We start from the raw sequence: 10,368 nt of genomic DNA, 5'->3' as shown, positions 1-10,368 counted from the left end.
AAGGAAAAAGATGACCCTCATGCGGGAAACTCCACTCAGACCTTTCACAAAGTTGTGAAGGAGTCAGACGTTGAGCAGGACTATCTGCAATTAGGAACTGCAAAAATTCTCGTTTACAAAACTGGAGATTATTCTTGTGATGATTTAGAGGGATGGTTTTTTGCATCTCCTTTCACACTCCAACCTTGCTGTGTTGTGTATAATTTTTTGGTTGTGTTTCTTAAAGAACATCATCTTCCAAATAAGCTTATAGACACATACTGGATAACTGTGGGCTTTGCTCTATGCTTTGCATTTCAATAACGATTGCTACAGTATATGCTTTAACCGCTCTGCTGCCTCTATAACTTGTACACAGTTATAGGTAGTGTTGTTGCCAAAGCCATCATGTGATTTATTGACTCTCCACTGGGACAAGGGGGAAAACAGATAGAACTTTGTGATTTTATTATAAGGAGACTGGGTTAATATTTCTAGGTGAAGCAAGCTACTATACCGAGTTCAAACATCTGAAGAGGGAGGTTAAGAAATCCTGAGTGTGGGGTGTAAGGATTATTCTGTCCTGGGGCAGTGCAGACGTCGTCTGAGGCGGGGAGCAGGAGAAGAAAGGAGACATTGTGACCCAGTTCCAACACCTCCTGTGTATACAGACGGAAGTGCTTAGCCTGTAGAGGGACACGCGCGGGGAAGAAATAGGAGAGAATTACAACATGGCACTTATATAAACAACACCCCAAATGATATAAAACATTAAAGAAAATTTGCACAACATCAAGCTCGGAATTTTTATAAAACATAAATATTTGGGGGGGGGGGGCTAAATGTGGGTTCATGTCACTACATAAAATAAAGATTTAAAGCTGCAATGTTCCACATTAAAACAACACACGCAGGCACAACCCCCCTGAAAACAACATTTATGTTTCTTATTAGGCAGAAAATGATCACATGCCATGTGCTTTTCAAGATTATGATTGCATAATTATGTGAAAACATGAAAATGGATTCAATTAAAAACCTTTAAGATTCAATTTAGGGTTGGTTAAGAGAAATATGCAGCTCTCCCTCAACACAGCACTGAAAAGGTTTAACAAGTGCTGCAGCAAGAGAAAATGGCACACGCAGGAGTTGGCCTGAGGCTGCTGTAGAGCTGCGGTGTGCAGCACCGCATTTTACCCTGGGTGTGCACCAGTGCCACTGTCCGTGATTCTGTTTACCACAAAAATTATAAAAATACATACAAAAATCTGTTGAATTAAACATTTAACTCACTAACACAGAAGTTTGGTCCTGAGTCATCAAAACATTTACAACTGTGTTTAGCTACAAGGTCATGTTTATGTCTAGCTCTCCTGCACAATAGATGAGCTTAAATGCTTGGCTGAACTGCAGTTTAAGGAATATATTGCACAGTGATTTAAATAATTTAGTCCTTAGCTAAAAAAAAAAAAAAAAGGAAAAGATGCACAAAAGCTATAACCTCCAAGAAAATACACTAGCAAAGAGACCTGTACAGAGCCCTATTGAATTAGAGTGACTGACCACAAGGCAGCACACCATCTGTCTTAATTTTGGATTTACTTGAGTCTTACTTGGCTCTTCCCAGACTAGAAGGTGCAGCACTGATGGATTCCTTTTTAAAAGCAAAGCCTAAACCTTTCAAAATCAAGAAATGTAGAACCAGATTAATTTATTTTAAGGCCACATCTTTCTAGCTGCACAAACAGACCTTGAAGTGAGTATAAAGATGATTTACTTTTACTTTAAGCCCTCTTTACCCTTATAGACCAAAATAAAATGGAATTCATGTAAACAAGAAACAAACTCCTTAGCTTATTTTTCATGGATCTTTCACATCATAGATTATCCTCCCTGACTTCTTTATTTATTCACATATGCATTTCTGGTACCTAAATGTAAAGCCAGAAGCCAGATACCTCTCCTCACCCACAGCAATCTGGAGGTCTGGAACTATGTGTTTTAGAAGTGCTATGTTTATCTGTGCGTAAAAGAATAGCAAAACGCTGTGTCTTCGGCAGGCCTTTCATACACCCTCACTATTACCTCCAAAAGGACAGTCAATTGCCCTGCTTGCCTGGAAAAATACCTATTTTTCCTTGCCAGCTGGGTAAAGGTGCTCGCAAGTACTAGTTTCATGCAAAAGTGTTTATTTGCACCTGCCTCAGGTTGCACATATGTGCCAACAGAAGCAAAAATAGGAGCTAATTGAAAATTTGTCTCTTAATCCTTATATGTTCAAATACCCAGGAAAATAACTTTTATTGAAGATATTCCCTCCACACACACTTAGAATAATGGAATATAAAACTTCTCTGCTTTTCTTTTCTTGCTGTAATATTTAATCCCCGCTTGCAAGTTACACAGTTTGTAGCTTTTTAGTTGTGTTCTTAAGAATCAGTTTTTAAAAAGGTGATAAATACCACAAAGGAAAATACCTGATGCAGAGGTAGATTGATCTGTTTAAGGAGAGCTTTCACTGCCATCTGGAGCTCATACAAGAACAATTGAGTAGGGCAGTCTGAAGTATGATCCATACTTTCCACAGATTCTGAGCCAGAAAGTGTTTGGATCCATTCCCACTCATCTCTGTATGTTGAGTCAAGTTAAAATTAGAAATATAACAAAAGTTCAGTGCACAAAGAGGAATTCAGTGTATGTGCATTTGGGATCTGTTGATAGTTTAATCCTCATATAGCAAAACATTCTAAACTTGTGCAATCTTGATTGTTTGTGGTTAAAAATCTAACTTTGAAAAGTTTAATTTTTCTAGCACATGTACATAAGGCTGAACATTCCTTGCAAACCTCTGAAAGTCCAGCTGCCTTTGAAATATTTCACTAAGGCTTCTCACTCCAGGGTTTCTTTTTCACATACTTAATTCCCTATCTACCACAATATTTTAAAAAGCATGCATTGGAAAGGGCAAGAGTGACAATTAGCAGGAAGGTTAATTTCTGTGACAGACTCTCTTGTACTCACTGGAGCCAAAGAACTTCCTGATTTGCTCGACATATGCATTCTAGACCTGATAAACACGGGAATCATCTTTCTGGATCAAATCCTTAATTCACCCTGCCCAGTATTCAGTCTTGAAAAACAGCCAGCACCAAACATTCAAGGGAAAAAAGGACAGGAAACCCCACTACAAGACAAGTAATAGATGTGGTACAATCTGCTCCTAAATAAAGATCTGATCTTAAACTTCAAGAGTCAGAGATTGTTATAAACTCTGAAGCACCAAGCTTTATGTTCCTTCCAAAATTTTTGTTACTGTTAACTACTACATTCTGGATATCCTTGTTATCCATATCCAGTTCCTGTTTCCTCATGCAAAATTATCAGCTGGTTGCTGAAATGATACGGGATTAAAAAGCTCCAGAAAAAAGTCAATAAAATGTATTGCCCACTAGGCAAGGACTAGGCAGTACAAATAAGTGCGCTTGCCCAATAGATAAGGGAAGCAATGGACAAAGGGGAAAATTCTTTTCCAGAGCACAGCAGTTCAATGGCTAATAGCATTTGTCTGAATACGTGTTTTCAATTGCTGTATGTTTGCTGTGGATTAGAGTGAGAAATCAGATATTACACAACAGAATACACAGAAAAATCACCAGCCGCAGCACCCCATGGTCAGTGAAAATCAATAGAAAGGTTGACATTGAATTCACTGGAGGCTGAATCAGGGCTGCAGGCTATGATCTTCCTGACAGATATATGGAACATCATTACCACTGTGCAGAATTTGAGCGACCACAGAATACTGTACTTAGGAACCAATGGGCTCATGTGGATGTGTTCTGGATAGGCCTTCATGTAGCTGGAAACATGCAGGTGCACCTGTTTAGTTCAGCACTGATCTCTGTGATGGTACACACCTGAGCCAAACTTTGCTGGCAGCTGCAATTTTGCAAAGGCAAAATTGCTTTAGAGTTTAAATTTGATCAGTTCCAAACTTAAAACAAATGTTCTCTCTCTACATATGTGTGTGAAAATAAGTATATATTCACTTACTTGGAGACATTGCTGTTGTCTCGGATTTTAACATGACACAGGACATTAGGCAACTTCTGCAACACAAGCACTTTGATTTGATCCACAGAACTGCAGAGTTTAAGGTAACCCAGATACAAGCCTGGAGGGAGGCGTTGCTGACTTCGTTTGTGATAGGAAAGTATGTCCTGTTTTAAGACATAAAAATCTTTTTTTTTTTCCACATAAGCGGATGAGTTTGGGATCAAAAAGCAACAAATGTTTTTACAGCCATCTTTTTGTTTCAACAGTGTTCCCAATTCACAAACCATTTAAGCACATGCTTAAGCATATAATGATCTCTGGTGGTTCAGATGCACTTGGACAACTTTTTACTTAAAGCCATACACAGGTTCTCTAAGGTCTCCATGTCATGCAGGAGTCCACTCTAAAAAAAAAAGGGAGGTTTCAATCTGCTACAACTGTAGTATTTAAACTTGTTTAAACTTGTTTAAATAATACCCACCTCTGCACGCCCATCTGATCATTTCAGCAGTGAGCTGGGTCAGGGAACTGATTCAGCTGAAAAGCAACTCAGCAACAGGAGCCATTTTTCAGCCAGAGCAGTTCCCTGGTTCACGTTTGGTGTGTAGCCACACTGATGGAGCAGAGCAGCGTCAGGAAAAGGCTATCACCCGGGCTGCATAAGCCAGTACTGTCACCACAGAAATGCATGTAGAGTCACAGCCTACATCTCTTGGAAACCTGTTCTGTATCACCTGCTGTCAACAAGCAGATCCCTATGAGCATGGGGGTCGGTGGTTTGCAAACTTCAATTAATGGCTGTGTCTTTTGAACAAATCTATCAACAAATAGAGCTTAGAAGGAATTAATGATGACAGCGCATTTGCTGAAACCAGGAGACATTTTTAAGGCTATGTATAGCAGTCCCCCCAAACTCCCCTAAAAATGATGTCTGCTGCCATCCTGAGAAACGCGTGCTTCTGCAGTGGGTGAGGATTAAGACGCCTGGCTTTATGCCTTTACTCTTGGAACCATCAAATTATCTGCCAGTGCTATGCTTGGCTCTGACCAATGCAATTAGACCCTCATTTTCACAAGCACTTCATGAACAAAATACCCATTCGATGATTAAACAAGTAATACAAGAAAGGGTGGGCATTAGATAGGAATGTGTAAACCATTAGGGGAACATTTTTTCCACTAGGATCTCTGTGGAAATCTGATCAGGCCTGTATTTTGGGTTTCCTAATATAAAACTTTTGCCCAGATTGACATTTTTCTACACCTTTAACACATTTTAATACATTAAATCTAACATAGATCAGGTAAGTTTTATTGTCTTTCGGAAATTTTTTAACGTTTCTTAGACCTGGTAATGTATATTTTGATTGCCTGTCAGTTTCCGGTACGAAAAGCACAGTTTCTGCCCAAGAAAATGCCTCTAATTCAAAATTTAACCACAGAAGTCATGGTCTAGTTAAGGCTACTAAAGAAGGGACTAAGACAATGGTTTGTCTTGTAGCATTTTGGGTAACTATGCAACCGAGTTTTAGAGAAATTGGCTACTGACATGTTGTGAGAAATAGGTTGCTGTTACCTACAGAAAACATGTATTGATCTTTATGTGAACTATCTACCTTCAACATGAGTTTACAGATACCCTGATTCTTGAAGGGCTGAAAACCCATGGCTCCGATGTTAAGTGACCTGACTATGCAAAGCAACTTGTAAGATCAATCCTTACCTTGGTGTTTTTCTAATTGTGAAGTCTAGGGGCATGTTATGCAGAAATTAAAGGAGGGTTATGGTCAGTAAAGAATTCTTTAGCAACTCTACCAGGCTCCAAGGAACTCTGAACCCCACAGAACAAGTTTATTAAGTAGAACAGTAAAGTTTTAAACCTAAATTTAATGTTCAAGGCTGGATGGAAAAATCTTATGGAGTGAAGAAATTGTAAGTGTCTGTATAGGTGCTTAAGAACATCCCAGAGAATTTTAATGGATTTTATATCCCTTGCTACAGAATTCTATAGCATGGTTTCCCGAAACTGATAGAAACTGTACTATTCTCTGCTAGGACTTTGAAGTAATTTCTTTAGAATCTCATGGATATTTTACATATTAAGGATCTGATCCCAGACCCACTGGAAGTAATACAAGTCTTTGCTTTCAACGGGAGCCTTGCCATTAATTTTATTGGGCACTGGATTAAGGCCTAAAATTCTACAAGACGCTTCCAAAAATCAGGGCTCTGGCACAGGCTTTACAAAAGCAAATAACATACAGTAAGAGAAGCAACGTGCTACCTGGATTGTTATAAGCAAGAAGTCTAATGCTGTTGGCTCCTCCGGAGTTGAAAGGGATTTCCTCTGGCTTTGTAGTTTGGATACCTGCATCCATTTGCCATTGAAAAATGAATAAAGACTCTCCACTTCTCTTATAGTAACTATCAGCATATTGCCATGTCGATCCTTGATTGGCTCGTAAAAAACTCTGCCTAAGTTGTGAGTTCCCAGCAAATTCTAGAAAACAAGCAAATTATAAATAGAAAGTTATTTATCTCATATCAGTAGAGTGGTATTTGTTGAAACTTAACTTTGTGCTCACTGACATCAGTCCTATTGACTTCAATAAGAACTAGACACCCAGTGTTTCCCAAACCCTTGCCCTACAGTCATATCATTCAGTGGCAAAAGGAAAAGGTTTTCCCTGGGTTGTGTTTGTGGATTGAATTCTGGATCCTCCGATGTATTTGGTACAGCAGCGTTTAGTCCAACATTTAAAGGAGAACATCAGAAAGGCTATTATGACCCAATGCTTTTGTAAAAGGAAACACTGAGAAGTAATTTACTTGTTTGGAAAGAACTTCCTATTGTTGCCCAGTCATGTAAATATAAAGGATGCAATTTTCAAAAGCACTCAGTGTTGGTCTAGTGGTAATTCCTTGGTATCAATGAAGTCCTTCTGATTTTAACTTACTGTAGAGCTAGGTGCTTATCTTAAACTCCCCGTAACCAAATGTCAGAGGTGATACAAAATTCTTCCTCTATCCCCAAATCATTCATATTGGACACTTCAAATGTTTTCTGTTAGGGTCATTAACTGTAATCTCCGTTTTCTGTTCTCTGTTTTAAAATTATTCAGATTATTTTCAGCAACAAAAGCAAGAGGCCCTCATAGCTGTGTTGAATGTAAATCATTCTGGAGCTAAACTGTGGGGTGTGTTTGTTAAGAAACACAGAGGAATTTGAAGAGACATGGACCCTTTTCCTTTTACTTCAGATACCAAGAATGTGCTAGACAAAACCAGCAGAAACGAACAAACTACCAGGGCGAAGCTCTCCAGGAAAATATGTGAGGATTAAAGAAAAGTAATTTTAAAAGACTCCACATAAAATACATATTTTGGTCAAAATCCCTTTCCTCACACAGTAAGGCATCTGCTTGTAGGTGCAAACACACTCAATCCAGTGACCAGCCACTGAAGAGATTCCCAGATGTCTTAAAGAAAAATGCCTAACATTTAAAATATGCTCATTACTTTGTGACTTTTCAAGAGACCTACAGTAAGCTGCATAGAGATGGGGGTAGTTTAAAATGAAAACTTGAATTCATAATGTAGCACATTGTATGTTTAGGGAAGTGCTGTACATTAACTTAATGACATTGTAAATGGATAGATTATCCTGAATTTATTTATCTGTACTTAGCAGGCAATATTTACTTATAAACTGCATTATTAAATTGTTTATAAACTCTGTGTAGTTAGCACAGTGACTGCCCTTTATGTGGCATAACTCAGCTATTTTAGCTTTATGCATCCCTCTCCAGCACATGCTGTTGATGTCTGCATAGCATCTTCCCTCTTCTATTTGTAACTATTCTGGCTTTTGAGGTTAGCCTCCGTAACTGATTAACACTGGGTGTCTCGAGTATACATTTTGTATTAATCCATGTGTCCACAGGTGGGACAAATCATTGCAGGTAGATGTTAGCCATCTAGTTGTCATATTCATCACTGCAACATATGAAGGTGCCTAGATGAAAACAAACAGTTCTTTACTGTCACTGACTGTTTATTCTGAATGGCATTCCAGCACAGAGTGGGGGTACCTACTAATATGAATATGTGACTAATACATACACTAAAAAAGTTTTGTGTCTGCTTAGCTTGGCACCCCATCACTTGTGTTTTGTTTGCTTTAGTTGCCTAGTGGTAACAACAGGCAAAATTACAGTCCCTGTTGTCTCTGAATCTACTGATCTAGTGCCTTAGCAGCTGTGTTGTCACTTCTGTCGCTGATCTTTTCCATTCTGTCCTAAATTCCTGTGGAGTCAGTCTATTAACTGCCTCAATAAAATGTATTCAACCGTATAAACTTTATTGAGATCCTTCCATTGGTGGATCCCATTAGGCCACACACCGCTAGATGTTGGCAGATCTGTGACAATCCCTGTGTTCATCAGGGGACCAAACTAATAGAACAAACGCTAGGGCCAATAAATTTGCCAGAAATTCAGCAGAGCAGCATACCATATGGACACATTTGCTATATCTCTGTGCTTCAAGCTCTGCTCTTAACATCTTTGGTAGCAAATAATAACACAATGTACTAGAAATCTTGGTTATCTCAAAGTGCAGTCCGTGCAATGCTCTGTTAAAGGCAATCTGCACAGAGGGAATGAAACCAAGCTAACCAAAGGAATACGTGCTACCTAAGCTAAGCTAACCACACCAGAGGGAACGTTCAGCAGATACAGTTAAAACTTTCTCTAGTGACAGCTCAAAGGACTGACAAGCAGCTGCTGCTTAACACAGGTGGTCCTCCAATAAAGGTGCAGCAGACTGGCATTCCATATATTTTGGGATACTTCAGGGAAATCAGGCAAGACAGGTGGTTGCCCAGGAAGGCTACTCTCCTGGACAGCACGCTTTGCCAAAAGATGTAAAACAAACCCCACATGGATATTCTTAATAATGGCCCCAAAGTATCTGGCTCTCATAGCTGCTATAAACCCTAGCTTATTGCATTGACTGGCAATAACGAGGGATGGCCGTATGGCTAACACACGAGCCAAGCGATATGAAGATCTTCATTAGTTCCATGACTGTACCATACATTTTTCTGGGAAGCTTTGGTGACTTCATTCAAACAAAAGGTAGGAGAAAGTGAGGCCTGGATATACTTTCTCTGTAAGAATCATGCACACATCTTTTTGAAAATGTATTCTCCCCACAAAAGTAAATATTTTATGAAAGTGCCTGCCTTCCGGCTAGAGATTTCATGTTATCATGAAACCCGTTCTTCAAAAGCGTTACGATAAATGTCAAAATGTTCTGCTGGAGAAAGTGCATAACAAATAGTGCTGAGGGGTGAGCACAAGATCTATGCACCACTTAATCTCTCTTAGTCTCTGTTTTTAAGGGTCTAAATAGGTGTCTGACTGGTTCTCTGCATAAAGGTAGATTTCATCTTAAAAATTTTCACAGCTTAATTAAGAACTTCCCTGCTGACAATCCACAACAGCCTACCGATCCTGTTTGTCAAACAGGGTGGTTCTGCCCTAGAAGCTGTACTTGAGCAGTTTGTAAGCCATGGGTGAATCAAGAAGACTATTGTGGCAATTTCAGCAGTCAATTTGTTCTTCCTGTAGGGGACAGAAGCTATTTACTGCTGCAGGTTCCCATATAGCACAGGGGAGTGCTACATCTTGCCCAGAGCTTAAATGTTTCATTAATTTATTAATAATTAATAATGAATAGGCCTTCTAAGAGGCTTTTGAGCAGCAAATATTAGGATTATAACTCCTGAATTCCCAATCTGCAAACCCACAGGCTTATCTGTGGTCATTATTTACTGGTTCATATCTGTTTGTTTCTTCGTCTGCCACTATTATTTCTTTCCTTTCTTTTTCCTGCTCTTTACTTTTAATGTAACTCCTTCCTTCCAGCTGGCAAGAGAGGCTCAGTGGCACATTTCATTGTAAATGATAATGCTGCTCCAAAGAACAGGCCAGTGGGGAATGGTGAACCATAGGACAGCTGGCAGTACTATCCCTCAGAGATCAGAAAGTTACTAAGTTAATAGCAAGAAACATGCAATGCAACCAACCTGTAGCTGTGCTGCTGCAGAAAGCATCTTTTGCCTGGCTTGAAGTGCTGTTGATGAGGACACGGATATAGACATGTTCTGCCTTAGCCACCTGATATCATCCCACATGCAAGACAACTGCAAAAATATATCCACTTCAATCAGTTTTTGTTCTAAACATGTACAAAAGCAGAAATGAAACTAAAAGCATTTTGGACTTGGAAAAATCAGTAGATATTGCTCATTTTGCGTTTCTGTGGATG

At 39.2% G+C, this 10,368-nt stretch overlaps 1 protein-coding gene across 1 annotated transcript in view; it reads right to left on the bottom strand.

The window, feature by feature from the left end:
* Positions 1 to 473: 473 nt before the first annotated feature.
* ANKFN1 (ankyrin-repeat and fibronectin type III domain containing 1) overlaps positions 474 to 10,368 on the bottom strand; it is a 166,055-nt gene continuing 156,160 nt past the window's right edge. The window contains 5 exon segments of the mRNA XM_009880236.1: positions 474 to 665; positions 2,457 to 2,607; positions 4,033 to 4,199; positions 6,320 to 6,535; positions 10,127 to 10,243. Of these exon segments, the coding sequence (XP_009878538.1) occupies positions 474 to 665; positions 2,457 to 2,607; positions 4,033 to 4,199; positions 6,320 to 6,535; positions 10,127 to 10,243 (843 nt within the window).

The sequence above is a fragment of the Charadrius vociferus genome, unplaced genomic scaffold (genome assembly GCF_000708025.1).
Source record: "Charadrius vociferus isolate BGI_N301 unplaced genomic scaffold, ASM70802v2 scaffold662, whole genome shotgun sequence".
Lineage (NCBI taxonomy): Eukaryota > Metazoa > Chordata > Aves > Charadriiformes > Charadriidae > Charadrius > Charadrius vociferus.
The sequence above is the reverse complement of the archived record's forward strand: the minus strand, read 5'-3'. Positions and strand labels throughout refer to the sequence as shown.